This window comes from Hypanus sabinus, chromosome 1 (genome assembly GCF_030144855.1).
Source record: "Hypanus sabinus isolate sHypSab1 chromosome 1, sHypSab1.hap1, whole genome shotgun sequence".
NCBI lineage: Eukaryota > Metazoa > Chordata > Chondrichthyes > Myliobatiformes > Dasyatidae > Hypanus > Hypanus sabinus.
The window spans coordinates 180,162,525-180,182,899 of NC_082706.1; the positions used below are offsets into that span (position 1 = coordinate 180,162,525).

Consider the following 20,375-nt stretch of genomic DNA (forward strand, 5'->3'; position numbering starts at 1 on the left):
ATTATTCAGCCCACTTTTCCAGCTGGTCCAGATTCCACTGCAAGCTTTGATAGCCATCTTTGCTGTCTATTTAGCAAATATGCTGATCCAGTTTATCATATTATCATCCAGATCACTGATATTGATGACCAACAACAATGGAACCAGCTCCGATCCCTGCAACAAACCTCTAGTCACAGGCCTCCAGTTAGTTAGGCAACCATCAACTACCAGTCTCTGGCTTCTCCCACAAAACCGATGTTTCATCCAATTTATTACCTCATCTTGAATGCCAAGCAACGGAACTCTTTTGACCAACCTCCCATGTGGGATCTTGTCAAAGGGTTTGCCTAAAGTCCGTTAGCAACATTCACTCTTTTGTCTTCATCAACTTTCCAGCGAACCTCCTCAAAAGACTCTGTAAGATTGGTTAGACACAAACTACCATGTGCAAAGCCATGCTGACTATCCCTAGAGCAAGCACGAGGAAATCCGCAGATGTTGGAAATTCAAACAACACACACAAAATGCTGGTGGAACACAGCAGGCCAGGCAGCATCTATAAGGAGAAGCACTGTCGACGTTTCGGGCCGAGACCCTTCATCAGGACTAACTGAAAGGAAAGATAGTACAAGATTTGAAAGTAGTGGGGGGAGGGGGAAATGCGAAATGATAGGAGAAGACCGGAGGGGGTGGGATGAAACTTTAGAGCTGGAAAGGTGCTTGGCGAAAGTGATACAGAGCTGGAGAAGGGAAAGGATCATGGGACGGGAGGCCTCGGGAGAAAGAAAGTGGTGGGGGGGGGGGGGGGGAGTACCAGAGGGAGATGGAGAACAGGCAAACAACTAAATATGTCAGGGATGGGGTAAGAAGGGGAGGAGGGGCATTAATGGAAGTTAGAGAACATTGCCTTTTCTCCATCTCCCTCTGGTGCTTCCCCCCCTCCTTTCTTTCGCCCGAGGCCTCCTGTCCCATGATCCTTTCCCTTCTCCAGTTCTGTATCACTTTCACCAATCACCTTTCCAGCTCTTAACTTCATCCCACCCCCTCCGGTCTTCTCCTATCATTTCGCACTTCCCCCTCCCCCCACTACTTTCAAATCTCTTATTATCTTTCCTTTCAGTTAGTCCTGATGAAGGGTCTCGGCCCGAAACGTCCACAGTGCTTCTCCTTATAGATGCTGCCTGACTATTCCTAGATCAGTCCCTGTCTATCCAAATACTCATATATCCGGTCCTTTAGAATACCCTCCAATAACTTTCCCACTACTGATGTCAGGCTCACCAGCCTATAATTTTCTGGTTTATTCTTACAGCCTTACTTACAGCACAAACACATCAGCTATCTTCCCATTGTCATACACGGCTAAGGAAGTTTTAAATATCTCAGATAGTGCCCCCGCAATTTCTGCACAGGGTCTGTGGGAATACCTTGTCAGGCCATAGGGATTTATCCACACTAACTTGCCTCAAGCTAGCATACACTTACTCCTCTGTAATCTGCATACGATCTATAACCTCACTGCTTATTTTACTCGTTTCTATAGGCTCTGTGTCTGTTACCTGAGTACATACAGATGCAAAAAATTCATTTAAGATCTCCACATCTCTTTCAACTCCATGCACAGATCTTTCAGAGGACCAATTTTTTTCTCTTGCAATCTTTTGCTCTTAGTATCTGGGATCCTCCTTCACTTTGTCTGCTGGAGCAACCTCATGCCTTCTTTTAGCCCTCCTGATTTCCTTCTCAAGTATTCTCTTACATTTTCTATATTCCTCATTTGCTCCTACTGCCTGTACCAGGAAAGCACCTCCTTCTTTTTCTTAACCAAGGCCTCAATATCTCTCAAAACCTAAGATTTTCCAAACCTGTTATCCTTGCCTTTTGACAAAACCATACAAACTCCGTACTTACAAAATTTCACTTCTGGCCTCCTACTTATCAAGTACATCCTTGCCAGAACACAACCTGTATTGATCCATGTATTTCAGATCCTTTCTGACACCATCAAAATAGGCCTTTCTCCAATTTAGAATCTGAACCCAAGGACCAGACCTATCCTTTTCCATAATTACCTCAAAACTAACGGCATTATGATTACTAGATGCTAAGTGTCACCTGCCTTGTCTCATTCCCTTATAGGAGATCAGATATCGAGGTCTCTCTAGGTGGATCCTCTGTATATTGATCAAGGAATATTTCCCAAATACATTTGACAAACACTTTCCCATCCACCCCTTTTACAGTAGATTCTGCTCAATATGTGGAAAGTTAAAATCACCTATTATCACAAGCTTGTTTCTTGCAACAGTCTGTGATCTCTCTACAAATTTGGTCCTCTAAATCACGCAAACTGTTGGGTGGTCTATAATATAATCTCATTAATGTGGTTATCTTATTTCGCAGTTCCATCCGTATAGCATCAAGTAGATGAATTCTCTAGTTACCCAGTCTGAGTACTGCTATGACATGTTCCCTGACTAGTAATGCCACCTCTCCCTTTTTAATCCCTCCTGCTCTATCACATCTGAACTAATGAAACTCCAGATCATTGAGTTGCCAGTCCTGCCACTCAAGTCTCACTATTAGCTACAATGTCATAATTCCATGTGTTGATCCATGCTCTAAACTCATCCGCCTTTCTTATAATACTCCTTGCACTGAAATAGACGCAGCTCAAAACATTAGTCCCACCATACTCAACCATTTGATTCCTGACTTTGTCTGTAGGCTTTACAACATCTTTCCCCACAACTACCCAACTATCTGCTCTAGTGTTCTGGTTTTCATCCTCCTGTAACTCCAACTTAAACCCAACCCCAACCCCAGCATGCAACACTAACGAACCTTTCAGCAAGGATATTAGTGCCCCTTGAACTCAGATGCAAACAGGCCCTTCTGTACAGGTCCTACCTTCCCTGGAAGAGAGCCTAATAATCCAAAAATCTGAAGTCTTATCCATGCACCATCTCCTCAGCCATGTATTAGACTGTGTGATCTTCCTGTTTCTGGCCTCACTAGCACATAGCATGGGGAGAACTCCTGAGGTCACAAACCTGGAGGTTCTCTCCTTTAATTTAGCACCTAACTCCATGAACCCATTTTGAAGGACTTTGTTACCCTTCCAGCCAATTACATTGGTACTGACATGGACCACAACTGGCTGCTCACCCTCCTACTTAAAGAATGCTGTGGACTCAGTCTGAGATGTCCATGACCGTGGCACCAGGGGGGCAACATACCATCCAGGAATGTCATTCTCATCCACAGAATCGCCTGTTTGTTCCTCAAACCAATAAACCCCTTATCACCACAGTTTGCCTCTTCAGCCATTGGAGAGCCAATAGAGAACTGAAGGCAGGTTTTTTTGTTCATCACAAACATGATATAAAACATCTTAAAATTTTCTGTCTTGTGCCCTTGAGCCTATCAATCCAGATTATTTTTTCTAAACTTCCTCAAAAGACTGTAACCAAGTATGATGGTGATTGGGACAGTTACTGTTTTTAGCAAATCTATTCTACATGCACAAAAAGAACCTGGACCACAGATTATATTTCATAGAATCTATGCATAAATTTCCCCAAATGTTGCTTAATTCCCTAAATTAAGCTAAATTGGAAAGAATTACTCTGCAATTAAAGTCACATGATCAGATACAACAGCTGCAGTTACTAACACAAAATATGGATGGTTCGATGAACAATGCATTTTCTTATTAAAATCATAGTATTGATGAAAACAATGGTGCACATAAAAGCAGCAGAAAAGCCTCTGTTCAAAATCTGTACATTGTGATCACATCTTGTGTGGGGTTATTTGAGTGTTAAGTGGCTGCCCACTTTTTTTCAAAGCAGATATTCTTGTAATTACTTGTTTCACACCATCATCTTCTTTGTCTTTGTGGAGTATGGAGTATGGGAGTGGAGTATCTGATGGAACCTCTTAAAGTTGTTGTTGCACTTCAACACCATCTACTTCTCAACCCCAGTCATCAAAGTAGAGATTATGTGCCCAGCTGAGCTGAGCCTGGAGAGGATTGTGCCCCTGACACAGACTTTCCACAAGGGTTCCTGTCTCTGCCATCTGCTAGTGCACCTCCAGGTGAAATCCTAGTCAGCTGTCTAACTGCACCCACTGAAATGTGAGTACCTGCACTGGGGCACAGCTGTGTGCTGCTACAGTGAATCTTCTGAAGGAACTTAATCCTCCGAGGAACTGTCCTTGTGCATGTCCAGCAAAGCTTGCCATATGCATGAAGGTCCTAGAAGACAAAAGGGATATGATTCAGTTGTGGCAAAGTCACAATCTGACACTCACCATTCTTGGCATTCTCACAGTTCAGTCACTGATGAAATAAAGTCAGCATAGATGTGCCAGATTTACTTGTAATACAGTCACCAGCTATCTGAAAGTTCCCGGCTTCTGTATCACTGACTAAGAAAGTCTGATTTCCCCCGCTGACACCTCTGTAACTGTGATTTTCACCTCTTGTTGAGGCAACCCTATCACCACTCTTTGCCTGCTGGCGGCAAAAAGAACCAATAAACGAAGTTCAGATTTCCGCATGTATTTGGTGAGAGTGATAATGAGGCAAACACATCAGCTCACATGGGAGTGGAGTAGGAGACAGCATTAAATGAATGAATGGATAGACTGTTGCATTGATAGCAAAGACTGGGACAGATAAAAATTGATTGGGAATGAGGAGTGGTGCCAAGCAGATGTTCAGCAAGACAGAGTGGAAGGATATAAAGCTTAAAACAAAGGATGCAGGTCCATCAAAAAATATACTTACTTTTCCTGACTTGGCTTAGGTGATTATATAATTTGCAGTTCTCCGTCCCAAGGCCTGGTCTGCACTCTCCTGCTCTTCATCTCCTCAGCTATCTCGTCTGGCGAAGGGCACTGGATTCTTCTTTCCGCAACCGGGGAAATGCATGTCTCTGCTTCTCCAGGTTACACTTCTTGATAACTCCAGGATGCACGTTAAATTCCTTTGCTCTCTGGTCATCCATCCTAAACATCTGCTGGATTCTATAAATGCCAATTCTGCACTGACTCTCCAAGACTTAAAGTAGTGGATTATTGAACAGGACACCTGCCCAGTAGGTAATTTTGAAATATAAAACCCGTATCTTATAATTTATTGTTTAGTCAATCCAAAATCTCTGAGTCTGATCCAATGACTTTACTTTCAGGTTTTAGCCAGTAATTCCACACCTAAACCTTCACTGCCTTATCCACCTTCAAGTGATCAGCTTTCAGCACATTATTGTGTGCAATTAAAATTTATTTTCCATTTTTGTAGTTTTCTTTACACTTTCTATTTAAAGTTGGATTAGTGTCTACACCTGGACGATGACACTAAGAATCTGAATTCTTTCCCTTTGAATCTGATGATTAAATTGTTGAGGTAGAAAATGGAAATGCCAAATCATATTGCATTTAAAGACAAGCACAAGTCAATGTTTCAGATCAGAGATCCTTCCTTGGGTCAAATATACTGGTGATGAATAACCTTTGAGATGAAACAGATACTTAATGAAGGCAGTGATGTGGATCTGCACTAATGTGCCAATGTACTGTGGTCAACAGCAGATGGTAAGAACAATGGAATGGTGAACCCAGATGAGTAACCTCATCAGAAGATACAATGGTACCAGCATAAGCTTAGTAATTATAGAACTGATAGATGATTTGTGGGCAAGCAACAAGAGACAATGACTTTGGTTAAAAATTGACCAGAGCTCATAAAATGTTGTAACTATTAAATCTTCAAAGCCAAAACATCATCAGTGAAGTAATCAATGTATCTATCAGGTGAGAAACACCATAGCCTGCTGTGGCACAAGATGGGCAAATTGTGGAACTGCAGCATTATAGGTCATCATATTAAAAGGAAAATCCAACTCATATCTGATATTTAACAAGTAGAGTGGTTATAGATTGATGTCGTTTTTTTGCTGAAACTGAGCAATGCTGCAGTCTTTTGTGGTTCTTATCAAATACACTCATTTATACCAAAAACCAAAATTGGTAGCACTGATAGCAACACTGCTGAGTGTACCAAGCATTATGGGCATTCAGGTTATGGAAACTCACCTTCATGGCATTCACAAATTACTACCTAAAAATTCTGAGATACACAGTAATATTTGCTCTTAGAGCATAGAACAGTAGAGTACTATACAGTCCCTTCTGTTCCCGATGTTTTGCCAACCTTTTAACCTACTTCGTTTTGGAATTATCTGATGGAAAATATGTGAGAAATAAACACAAATGCAAAAGAAACAATACATTTTGTCTTCTTTTATTTATTTTCAATTCACATTTCATGACGGATGTTAACTGTGCACTGATTATGTCTCCTAGAATGGTGACAAAATGTTTGCAAGTAAATTGCCAAGATCGGAGAACAACTGAACCAAACTGTCAATCACCTGAACTACATCTTTTCCAATTAATTTCCAATGTGATATTATTTTTAAGCATGACAGGATTCATTTTGCTGTTTAACAATTGTTTTCCCATATCATTTATTGTAAAGATGTCTGAAACAGGCCATCAGGTTTAAGCGCAAACTGAAAATTCGAAGATGATAAGTACAACCAGTGATTGATGTGATCCTTATCTGTCGACTTCCCTCCAGCCTTCAACCTGATTTTTGTCCCAGTTAACAGCATCTGCAGGTGTTTGTGTGTCCAAACACAGCTGATGGCCTCTGACAGCCACATGAAAACAGAACAGGAAAACTTGCACATTAAAAAACTGACAATGCAGTCTCTTACATAACTCCCTGCCACTGTGAGGCAGCAGTTGTGGTACCAGTGGGATTACAGTTGAGAGAAAACTATCCCAAGCCAAAACATCTCCCCTTATAACATGGGATTCAAAGGGAAATAGGTCTGATATCACATTTCAGTGTTTCTGAACACAAATATGCTCATTTCAGGTCTATTCAACAGGTATTGATGCATCTAATATAAAGTGAAGGATTTAGAAGCTCATTCTTTGTTCAAATTCCAATGTAATCATATTCCAGCTCAGGCTGATGTTGATTGCAACTCATTCTTCCTCATTCCTACCTCCCATGCAGGGTCAGTGGCCCAGCCACCTGTTCTCATGCTGCACAAATTTCCTCTGTGGGCCATGACAGGTGTTGACAGCTCTAAACTGATACACATACGCAGTGGAGAAACAAATTTATTGCTCTCTGCTGCTGGCATCTGTCCACATTCTTTGGTGCCTTGGGATTCTAATATTTTATGACATCCATTTTTTGAGGTTTCTTCTGTTTCATGGATGTTGCGATGAGTAAGAATTTCAGGTCGTATATTATATACATTTTAATTTCCCAGAAATCAAAATATAACAGCTTTAATTCAATATATAATAATCTATCTTCACTTCCAAAAGTTTTTAATCCTGCTTGCTTACTTAAGAAATGTGGAAGTTCTTCACAATTAGGATCCGGATTTGGTCAGCTATTTTGTGATGGTCAACCTTGACCATATGAATTTCTGGAAATCCCTGCAAAATAAACAGAAGGGACCCAGGACATGCCTCTCTAACTTAGACCACAAGCCCCAGTGTACTGCTTTCTTTGCAAAAAAGCCAGCTAGTGTAGATTTTCCTAGACTAAATACCTTTATTTCAATTTAGTACTGCACTCGCCAATGAAGCAATATAATGCCAAAATAATATTTTAAATACAGATGTGATTAGTCACCGACAAGGTTATAGACAATAGACAATAGGTGCAGAAGTAGACCATTCGGCCCCTTGAGTCTGCACCGCCATTCTGAGATCATGGCTGATCATTCACTGTCAATACCCAGTCCCTGCCTTGTCCCCATGTCCCTTGATTCCCCTATCCATCAGATATCTATCTAGCTCCTTCTTGAAAGCATCCAGAGAATTGGCCTCCACCGTCTTCCAAGGCAGTGCATTCCACACCTCCACAACTCTCTGGGAGAAGAAGCTCTTCCTCAACTCTGTTTTAAATAACTGACCTCTTATTCTCAATCCATGCCCTCTGGTACTGGACTCTCCCAACATCTGGAACATATTTCCTGCCTCAATCCTATCAAATCCTTTAATTATCTTAAACGTTTCAATCAGATCCCCTCTCAATCTCCTCAATTCCAGCGTGTACAAGCCCAATCTCTCCAATCTCTCTGCGTAAGACAGCCCTGCCATCCCAGGAATCAACCTAGTGAATCTACGCTGCACTTCCTCAATTGCCAGAATGTCCTTCCTTAAACCTGGAGACCAAAACTGTACACAATATTCCAGGCGTGGTCTCACCAGGGCCCTGTACAAATGCAAAAGGACATCCTTGCTCTTGTACTCAATTCCCCTTGTAACAAAGGCCAACATTCCATTTGCCCTCTTCACTGCCTGTTGCACTTGCTCATTCAGTTGCACTTGCTCATTCAGTTTCATTGAAAGTAGGAAGAGAAAAATTCACATGAACTAGGGTAAGAAGGAATAATGCCCAGCCAAAAAAAATCTCCAAATTGTTAAAAGTTAACAAGGCAAAATATGTTTATAGAGATAATAGCGATTTTCCATTGCTGAACAGGGCTAGGAACCCAACATGTGAAAACAAGAGCTGGAGTACCTGATATATCTGAGTAGGCACTGGGGGGGGTGGGGGCATGTATTCTATAAAATGTTAAATATACATTTTTATAAATCTTAATTAAACTTAAGCATTATTTGCAAATAAATACTTTAATTTAAGCAGTAAAAAGAAACAGTGGTTTATTTGAATTCACAAACAACAACACTCCCCAAAAGTAATAGAAAAGTGAAAGAAATGCAGGAGCTACATATCTGAAATGGAAATAAAAGCAAGAAAGACTGCAGATGCTGGAAATCAGAAGCAAAACATGAAATGGTCCAGCTAAAGGTTCCCAACCCAAAATATCTATTGTCCATTTCCTTCCATAGAATGCTTCTTGACCCGCTGAATTCCTCCAGCATTTTGTGCTATGCTATTTGTGATGAAGATTCAAGATGAAGTTTGAACTGTGACAAATCAGTGAACAGGATTTATTAACAAGAGCGAATAAGAATATATTGCATAGGTTGTGGCCTGGCCATTGGTGGAGTGGGGCAGCTTTGGCTTATCAGGCTTAGGAGAGGTAAGTATCTGGTAAGTTTCTTCTTCTTCTTTATATTCTTCATTCCTTGTCTATTAGGGCATAGTTAAAGCAGTGAGAAGAACTCCAGGGCCAGTGTTACGTTGTTTGTGTGAGATGTGGGAATACTGCCTCCCAGATAACCACATCTGCACCAAGTGCACCAAGCTGCAGCTCCTCAAAAGACGTGTTAAGGAACTGAAGCTGCAGCTTGATGACATTCAGCCCATACAGGAGACTGAGGATGTGATAGGGGTGTCACCCCTGGGTTGCAAAAGATAACTGGGTGACTGTCAGGAGAAGGAATGGAAATGGGCAGCCAGTACAGAGTATTCAGTGGCTATTCCCCTCAATAATAAGTATACCTTTTTTTTGATACTGCTAAGGTGGACAACCTACCAGGGGGAGCCACAGTAGCCGGGTCCCAGGCGCTGTCTGGTGCTGTGCTCAGAAGAGGGCTACAGTAGTGATAGGAGATTCCATGCCTAGGGAAATAGAGACAAGATTCTTTAAATCTGATAGAGACACCCAGATGGTATGCTGCCTCCCAGGTGGCAGAGTCAGGGATATCTTGGATCGGGTCCATGGCATTCGAAGGAAGAGGGTGAGCAGCCATAACTCTTGGTACATATTGGCACCAGTGACGTAGGTAGAAAAGGTGAAGCAGTCCTGAAGAAAGATTTTAGGTAGGTAGAAAGCTGAAAAGCATAATGGCCAGGGTAGTAATCTCTGGATTTCTGTCTGTGCCACGCACCGGTAAATGTAAGAATAGGAGCACTTGGCAGGTAAATGTGTGGCCAAGGAACTGGTGCAGGGGGCAGGGGCTCAGTTACCTGGATTATTGGGATCTCTTCTAGGGAAGGTATGACCTGTACAAAAGGGACGGGTTGCACCTGAACAGAGGGGGTCCAATATCCTTATGGGCAGCTTTGCCAGAGTTGTTAAGGAGGGTTTAACCTTATTTGGCAGGGGAATGAGAACTGAAGTGAAAGAGCTAAGGATGTAGTGGTTGGCATATAAACAGAGGTATTGTGTAATGAGACTGCGAGCAAGGTCAGGCTAATGATAGGGCAAAATTACAGTTACGGTTACAATGTCAAAGGAGGACAAAATCAAAAAGGGTGATGAAAACAGGACTGAAGGTGTTATATCTGAATGCAATGTAAACAGAATAAGATAAATGATCTCGTAGTGCAGTTAGAGATTGGCAGGTATGACATTGTGGGCATCTCTGAGTCACGGCTGAAAGTAGATCATGGTTGGAAGCTTAACATCCAAGAACACACATTGTCATAGAGTCATACAAAATACAGTAAAGAAACAGGCCTAACTGCCCAACCAGTCTATGCCAAACCATTTAAACGGTTTACTCCTAGCTACCTGCACCAAGACCATAACCCTCCATAACCCTACCATGCATGTACCTATCCAAACTTCTCCTAAACGTTGAAATAGAGTTTGCATACATGCACCATTTGCACTGGCAGCTCATTCAGAACTCTCACGACCTTCTGAGTGAAGAAGATCTCCCTCATGTTCTGCTTAAACTTTTCACCTTTCACCCTTAATCCATGACCTCTGGTTGTAGTCCAACCCAACCTCAGTAGAAAAAGCCTGCTTGTATTTACCCTATCTATACCTCTCACAATTTTGTACAACTCTATCAAATCTCCTCTCAATCTTCCACATTCAGAGGGATAAAGTCTTATCCTATTAAATCTTTCCTTATAACTCAGTCCTCCAGACATGGCAACATCCTTGTAAATTTTGTCTGTACTCTTTCAACCTTACTTACATCTTTTCTGTAAGAAAGTGACCAAAACTGAATGCGATACAGTACCCCAAATCAGGCCTCACCAATGTCTTAAACAACTTCAACTTAACATCCCATCTCCAGTACTCAATACTTTGATCCATGAAGGCCAATGTGCCAAAAGCTTTCTTTATGACCCTATTTACCTGTGATGGCACTTTCAACAATTAGGGACCTGTACTCCCTGATCCCTTTGTTCTACCACACCCCTCAGTGCCCTAAACTCACATTGTAGGACCTACTCTGGTTGGTTGCACCGAGGTGCAACACCTCACACTTCCTGCATTAAATTTTATCTGCCTTTTTCAACCCATTTTTCCAGCAGGTCTAGATCTCACTGTAAGCCATGATAGCTTTCCTTGCAGTCCACTAGAACCCTAATCTTGGTGTTATCCACAAATTTGCTGATTCAGTTATCCACATTATCATCTAGATCATTGGTATAGATGACAAACAACAATAGACCAGCACCGATCCCTGCAGCACTCCACTAGTCACAGTCTTCTGGTCAGACAAGCAACCATCTACTACCACTCTCTGGCTTGTGCCACAAGGCCAATGTCCAATCCAATTTACTACCTCATCTTGAATACCGAGCAACTGAATATTCTTGACCAACCTCCCATGCAGGAACTTGTCAAATGCCTTACTAAAGTCCATGTAGGCAACATCTACTGCCTTGCCTTCATCAACTTTCCTTATACATATAAGGAACCCTTAGGAGGTAGTAATCAAATATGATAAAATTCACCCTGCAGTTTGAGAAGGAGAAGATAAAGTCAGATGAATCATTATTACAGTGGAGTAAAGGGAATTGCAGAGGCATGAGAGAGGAGTTGGACAAAGTTGATTGAAAGGAAACACTAGCAGGGATGACGGCACAGCAGCAATGGCTGGTGTTTCTGGGGGGAAGTTGGAAGGCACAAGACAAAAATATTCAAAAAAAAAGAGAAGTATTTCAAAGGGAAAATGAGGCAACTGTGGATGACAAGGGAACTCAAAGACAGCCTTAAGAGCAAAAGAGAGGGCATATAAAATAACAAAAAATAGTGGGAAGGTAGAGAATTGGGAATCTTTTAAAAACCAGCAGAAGGGAACTAGAAAAGCCATAAAGAGAGAAAAGATGAAATACAAAGGTAAGCTAACCAGCAACGTAAAAGAGAATACAACATTTTTTTTCCAGAAATATCAGGGATAACGGAGAGATGAGATTGGATATCAGACTGCTGGTAAATTACACTGGAGCAGTAGTAAAAGGGATAAATAAATGGCAGAGGAATTTAATAAGTATCTTATGTCAGTGTTCACTGTGGAAGGCACTAGAAGAATGCCAGAAATATGGGAGTGTCAAAGGGCAGAAGTGAGTGTTGTCGCTTGAGAATCTGAAAAGTCTGAAGGGAGTTAAGTTACCTGGAGCAGATGGACCACATTGCAGGGTTCTGAAAGAGTTAACTAAAGAGACTGTGGAAGCATTAGTATTGATCTTTCAAGAATCACTAGATTCTGCCATGGTTCCTAAAGACAACAAGGGAATGGGGAAAAATGTGGCAGATGGAATATAATTTAGGGACATGCATTAGAATGTAGGGAAGTGGTCACTCTCTTTGGCAGAAGGAATAAAAACATGGACTATTTTGCAAATGGAGAGAAAATTCACAACTCAGATGTACAGAGGTACGTACTTGGCAGTCCTTGTGTAGGTTTCCCTAAAGGTTAAGTGGGTGTTTGAGAGGCAAATAAAACGTTAGCATTCATTTGGGGAATACTATATTGAAGCTTTATAAGGCACTGGTCAGACCACACTTGGAGTATTGTGAGCATTTCTGGCCCTTTGTCTGAGAAAGGATGTAGTGCCATTGGAGAGGAAATGAAAGGGTTAACATATCAGGAGCACTTGATGGCTCTGGACCTATACTCAGTGGAGTGTAGAAGAATTAGGGGTTCTCATTGAAACCCATTGAATATTGAAAAATCTGGATAGAATGACTCTTGTAGTGGAGGACTCTGGACCAGAGGGCACAGCCTCAGAATTGAGAGATGTCCACTTAGAACAGAGATGAGAACCATTTTCTTTAGCCAGAGAGTGGTGAATATGTGGAATCCTTTGCCACTGATGGCCGTGCCGGCCATTAATTAAGGCACAGGTTGATAGGTTTTTGATTAATCCGTGCATCAAAGATATGGGAAGAAGGCAGTAGAATAAGGTTGTGAGGGTTAATAAATCAGTCATAATGGAATTGCAGAGCAGACTCAATGAGCCACATAGCCTAATTATGCTCCTGGGTCTTATAGTTATCTAAGACAAGAACTCAGGGCAGACCCAGCTAAACATGAGGAAGATTGTTGGACAAGATGGAATGTGCCCCACCTGTTGGAACTCTGTCTGGCTGAGGGGCCACCCAGGCAGACTCCATTGCAAGAGATCTGGTGTTAAGTGATGGATTGTGCAGGGAAGTGACACAACGTACCAAGCAGATCAATTTTCTGGCAGCTTATGACACCACCTGCTAATAACAGCTGTGTCCACCTGAAATGGTCCTTTCGTGCAATCAGTCAACACAATCCTCAAAAGAAATGCCAAGAACGATATCTTATTTGTGTATGATGTTGAATGTAAAATATAAATAATTCAAAGAGTCTCCATACCCACTAAATGCCAACCTGATCAAATTGTTGTAAAATGCATGACTTCACTGCTGCAGTGTCTACTTTGTTTTCTAGCAGCCATCAATCTTGAGCTTAAGTCCAAGGGGCTCAATGTCAGAAACAAGGATTATGTCTAAAGAACAAGCAAGAACAAGTGTTTCTTTTTCCAAGAAGTTAATGCTCTTTTAAATAAATGCCACTCAACTGGTAATACAGCCACTGCAATCTTGGTTCGTGGGAATTTTCCTCAATGAACATCCACACCATTAATCTCCTTGCAGTGCAATGGAGGAAGGCTGCCAGTATAAAGGCAAAATGGGCCTCCTTAGAGAGAGAGGCTTCTTTTTGCCAGCCTGCCTTGAGCGAGCTCCAGATCATTTCACAAACCCCTTCACTCAGAGGTTTCTCAGAAAATAAGGTGAGGAACCATTCACCGTTGTACATTTAACAATGCATGTGCACCTGAAAAGAGTAATACAAGGGCTGAATGGCTTCTTCAGCTTATTTTCTCACCATAACTCCATATGGTATACTTAGAAAGCCCGATCCTGTGAAGAAATTGTTTATTTAACAAGTTTACGTAAGGTGCAGTGCTTCTGAACACTTCCAGAAAAGATGTGTTTTAATGGTGTGTGTGTGTGTGTGTGTGTGTGTGTGTATCCTGACCTATGATTCCCAATCCACCACACGTCAATCCTCACCACTTTGACAGGTCCCATGATGTGACCAGTCCGGCATTCTTTGCATGAGTATGTAAACAATTAAATGATGGGGAAAAAACACTCACTTTGAGCTGCAACAGAATCCACAGACCTTTTATGATGTCTGAGCAGCAATCAGTAAATTTTGAAGGTGCCCTGTCAGGAGTCCCATTATCAACTATGTCCTTTTAAGCCAGAAAGCAAATGCAGAGTAGTTCAACATACTGAGAGCTGAACTTTGAATGAACAATGAAAGGATTACGTTGCATCCCTAAAGCCCAATTTATGCAGCTGAATCTACGATGAACATCAACATCGTTCACATAGTTCACATAAATTCATGAACTAATTCCTACTTCGAACATAAACTTAAATCATGCACTGGACTGCTTCTCTGAGCTGAATCATGCAAGTGTGTCCAATTATTGGGCAGTGGGATTGTCCAATCGCTTTTTAAAAATCTAGAGCAAGGAAATTCTATAAGCTTAGAGTTAGTGTGACACAGTGGTATACCTGTTAGTACTACAGCATCCCAGCTTCAGCTGATCCTAACTTTGGATCGAATCTGTACATTCTCTCCATGCGAGTTCTCCCTGGGCTTGCCTTGTTTTGTTGCCCTGGGCTGAGCTGCTTGGTAAATTGGCTACTGTAAATTGCCCCAATATAGGTGGGTGGCAGGGAGATTGGGTGATTGTCAATGGGATGGGAGAGAGACTTCTCTGCAAGGAAAAAGTGGGAATTGTGGGATCAATGAATAGATTCAAATGAACACACAGGAAAGTCAAAAAAAATAGAGTTGTGCGTTAAAGAGAGTGAGAAAGAAATAAAATATTTAAAGCAGTACAAAGGAAAGAAAATAAGGAAGGTGTTAGAGGGTCTGGAAAGGGACTTGCAATGCTTAAAAAAGAAAATAAGACCAGGAGACAAGAAGAAATAAACTTCTGGAGCTGTAGCAATAAGTATAACATGTTAACAAAAAAAGACAAGTACATTCTTTGGGGTGGTCTCAGCATATTTGCACAAAAAGTACATCAAACGTTTACTAATCTGAGACTTTTTCATAACTTCCTTCATAAGAGAGGCTTTAGTTACCTGGTTTTCTAACAATAGAATTGTGGAGATGTGGATACTGTTTTGGATACAGTTTGCAGGTGGGGGGTGGTGAATGACCTCACAGCAATCAGGTCTCTGGCACTGAGCCTGGCTCTGTGGCTCAAAAGGGAAGTGGGAAGAAGAGGTGGGCATTAGTGATAAAGAATACATCAGTTAGGGGAACAAGAAGGAAGTTCTGTGAATGAGAGTGATATTCCTAAATAGTATGCTTCAGGGTCAGGGACATCTCAGATCGAGTCCACAGCACTCTGAAGTAGGAAAGTGAGCAGCCAAAAGTCATGTTCCATGTTGGCCCCAATGACATGGCTAGGTTGGTATATGGATAGGAGGGAAGTGAAGGGCTATATGCGGGTGCAGGTCAATGGATCCAGGCTGATCAATGGTTTGGCATGGACTGGATCGTTCAAAGGACCTGTTTCTGTGGCTGTAGTGTTCTACAGCTCAATGTGAACTATCAGACACACAAAACTAAATGCTGTGGTCCATTTATATGTTTTTAAGGCAAGGAAGCCCAAACAGAATTTAAGAGAATATTATTACACCATCCATTTTCTCCTTCCCTTCTTCACCAATGCAGGGTACAGAATTAGACAGATGCAATACCAATATATTAATAGCCTTCCTTTGCAATGTAATGAGCATTCACAACAAAGGTGACTACGCCACCTTTGTCTTTCTTATCTATACCAGTATATCATTATGCCTGTCACAGGTGCAAAATACTTCATTCAACAAGAGATATTTTTGCACTGCCTCTTACGTCAGAGAAAGAAAACTAAAATACTTCGTCTAGAAATAAATAAGCGCAGTACTGAGAAAAGTGGAATTGCAAAGTTGGGAGAACTCATGAACAACTCTGTACATTTCTCTCGGTGTCTTAACACCGTTCATATGCTCATTTTTCTGAGATTCCTCTCTTGTTCCTAACACTTCTTCATTGCCCACGTCACTCCAAATGACACCAGCAATTGCAATGCTCTCAATTCATTCTCCTCAGTGGTCTGGATAAAAGTGGGTACTGTTCACAGGCAGAAGATCCACTCTTTTAAACAATGCTGAATGTTCATTAATTACCAAGCCAGTCACACCAAACCTCCAGCAGCCAGGCTACTGCACACACTCTATGCACTCAGACCTTAAGTTACACTGCATCTTCAAACACTTTGCTATACCCAAAACTGAGTTACAACATGCATTTTTACATGAAAAGAATACTCCCAGGCACCAAAAGTATCACACAAAAAAATGCAGGAGAAACTCAGCAGGCCAGGCAGCCTCTATGGAAAAGAGTAAACAGTCATTACTTCAGGTAGAAACCCTCGAGTCCTGATGAATATCCACGGTTGGGAGACAAGAGACAGCACATACTAGCTAATCTGTCTGCACTTCACAGGGAGTCACACCCTGATCAACACTTCTTGGGGCTGCAATGACTATTCAGGTTATGCGTCCACAAGATGGTTGTCACTCCTGAACTCGACCTGCGAAAGCCTCAAGTATAAACTCACACACCCGATTGCACAATGGAAAGTCATTCTCAACTTAGATTCAGGATCACGCAGCCAACAGCTGCTGACACACACCACATATGAAAGTTTATTGTTGCTTTTCAGAGGTCACTGACATCTACAGTCAGGTTCCATTCAGCTCTCCATCAGCAGAAGCAGGCAGACTGGCCATTCATGCAAAGGACTTCTGCACAAGAAGACCCGATTGTAATAGAGAGAAGTACTCCTGCTCAATGCAGGTGAACAGTGCCAAAGTATTATCAGCTTCTACTGGTAGCTCAGAAAGCCACCCCTCATTCTTTTTAAATGCAGTGTCAGCAATTGAAGACTTGTGAATCTCACCCTCTTAAACAAACAACATCTCTTGCATGGATAATGTGATTCAGTAGCTTCACATTAATCAATCCAGGAAGAACTTTCCTATCCGCAGGGATCACTGATGCACCCACAACTAAATTAAGCAACACTATCGAGTAGTTGAAAGTGTGCTGTGGGTGTTATGAGCTTGCAGCTTCAGAAGCTCAGCTGTGTATCTCAGCCAGGTTTCTGACCAATTATACCTGCCTTTCTGAATAAACTGTGGTTTGCACGAAGGGGCTTGACAACACCATCTTTAAGTGTCACTGATGAACTTGGGGATGCTCAAAAAAACTTTACAAAAGATTGTTCTTTTAAAACTGTTTTAAGATACAATGAATTTCTATGCCTTAATCTCATAAACGTGCATCACCTTGCATTGCTGTGCTTAATAAAATCACGGCTGTGAAGGATTGATCACAATTGTACAAATGAATTCAGCTATACTTTGATAATTTCACAAAATGGCATTATCAATTTTACCCACCTTTAATATCCTTTCCAAAACCCATGGAGGAAGTCACAGTGCTTCTTTTGTGTTCTCTGTTCTCAGCTTTCCCTTTCATCATCTCATTGTCACTATTCAAATTATTTGAGACCATTTTCTTCTTCCTCTTCTGTCGAGGTGGAAGTCTTTGAGGGAAGGTGAACATTGGCACTATAACAAGGAGCATAGTAACCGCACATAGCAAAAATCCACTCCACCTGTGAAGTTTCGGAAAGAACAAGACAACTTGACAAAATACGTGAAGAGAACTCGAGGTCGGTAAAGCCGACGCTGGAAAAATAAAAGTAGAAAATGCGAGAGATACTCAACGGGCCAAGCAACATCTTCAGAGAATTTGTTTTGCAGTGGGACACAAATCAAAGTGTATATTCTTAACCTGAGGGACTGCCTAAGAAGAAACACTGTATGCTATGTTGAATCTCAAATTTTATGAGAAATATAAAAGTAGGAAAACAATTTTGCTTTAAAATATATGAAGCATAACCTCGTTTAGAATGTCGGCTTAAAAGAAACATTATGGAGCTGATCATGTTCAATCTAACCTCTCACTCACACTCCTCTCAGCCCTACCACAACATTCTAACCCTGTAACTAATTTACAACTAGGCAGGTCCCTGTTGAGACCTCCGTTAAGCTCGTGTTAAACAGATACCTTATTCTATTTGCCTCTGAAAATCAAACATTAAAATTGCTTTAAAATTAACTTTTTAAAAGTTGAAAGCAATAAATTATCATTAACAAAAGCATAAATATATAGTGAAATAAGCAATGTTTGCCTTTTTAATGAAAGTAGGAAACCCACTCGATCGAAAGGAGCTGCAGTGGAAAGCCGGCTTGCCAGACGTGGCGTATCTGGCCTTCTGGTTCAGTAGGCCAAACACTGACTATAGAGCCCAGGGGCACATCTAAAAGTGAATGTGTGCCCACATCTCACTTCCTGTGTGTTCTGCATTGCTACAGAACAGTAGGCAGGTCGGGGTTTAGACCATGCTGACACGGAATCTGTAGGTAGCTTGGAGCTGTCAATGGAATCATTGGTCAGCATGATCAAAACAATATCTTCCAGTAAAGCACGGGCACAGCAGGTTTATTATAACTCAATACAGATAAGCAAGGATTTATCGATTTCATTGTTACTCAGAGTAATTCCCTATTGACCGGTGGGGGAGGGGCAGAGGCTACTTCAGACACACAAAATGCAACCCTATTCCACATAAATAATTTGGACTGGGAAGTTGTTTGGTGATCGGTCTCAATATTATCACTGCAGGAATATTCAATTGTCCTGGATCACCCTTAATTGTTGAAAAATGGAACATAATCTGCAGCTGGAACATCTAGAAATTTTATGATTACCTTTGAATATAATTATTGTAGGTCAGCATAATGCTATTTTTGAAAATTGCATAAAGAGGGAGAATTTCAAATGGGAGGTTCACAGAACAACATTGTTGGGAGTTCTCTGTATAATGTCTCAGTGGAAATAATATTGTTGGTCTCAACGCAGTGTTTCCCACGCTATGCTGCAAGTTGTCACAGCTGAGGCCAGCTCCTTCACCCTTTGCATAGAAGCATATATCACATGGGGGAGATGGGAAAGAGCAAGGAGAGCATTTCCAGAGGGAGCTGGAGCAGAAGCATGGTTTTGTGCAAGAAAGCCACTGAGAATACTGGGGATCAAGTGTCCCTGACAGGAGCTTGCCACGGAGAATTCTGTATGAATACAGTTCAGTTCTGATGAAGGGTCTCAGCCCGAAACGTCAACTGTTTACTCTTTTCCATAGATGCTGCCTGGCCCACCGAGCTCCTCCAGCATTTTGTGTGCATTGAATGATTGCACCCCAATTATTTCCATAGAACACCAACTTTAAGATCAGCACATTGCAATTACCTTCTAAATTACGTTCCACTGAAGCTAACAGAATTAATTTCAGATATAACTTTCTAATGTTATTGATCTGTACAGTAAGTGCTCTTGGCAATGAACTTCCAGGCAGAAATTTCTTACACACATAGTTGCCTCCAAAGAAAACAGGAACTTGAGGGAAAATCTTAACATTCTCCATTACAGCAAACATCATATAGATGACCATAGTGCCTTGCCCTTAATAAATTCACTGATTCTCCAAAGGTTATTAACATACTGTATGTTGCTCTTTTAAACAGATGATGAGAGACCTGCCCAAGGATGAAGTGTTCCTTTTTAATATGCATATCAAGCAGTGATGGCAATCTTGACAATGAGAACAGTCTTATGGCTATGCAGCATCTCAAACTTAATTCATGGTTGAGATTAAAAAAGGAGTGTTATCATGGAGAGCCACTACTAAGGAGCCTAGAAAGGTACTGTTTTTTTTCTCTCTGTACCCTGGTGGGGAAGGAAATCAGCTCAGTCACTTTCCTCTCTCAGCCTCACTTACAGCCAGTAATCTGTGTGCTGGAGGCCAGCGCACTGACTTCTCAGCAATGTTTTCCTGCTTCACATCTTCCTATTTGCCCCAGGCAAGTAATGCATCCCGTCTGAATCCAAAGGGGGAATGACAAGGCACAAAACACAAATCACAGAAGTGTTTTTAGTGATGAGGAAACTCCAGAATGAGA

The 20,375-nt window shown here is 41.5% G+C and overlaps 1 protein-coding gene across 1 annotated transcript in view; it reads right to left on the reverse strand.

The window, feature by feature from the left end:
• The window catches only part of LOC132382925 (solute carrier organic anion transporter family member 5A1), a 207,352-nt gene that overhangs the window by 64,491 nt on the left and 122,486 nt on the right, over positions 1–20,375 (reverse strand). The window contains exon 3 of the mRNA XM_059953535.1: positions 17,754–17,971. Coding sequence (XP_059809518.1) covers positions 17,754–17,971 — 218 coding nt within the window. The remainder of the gene's footprint in view (positions 1–17,753; positions 17,972–20,375) is intronic.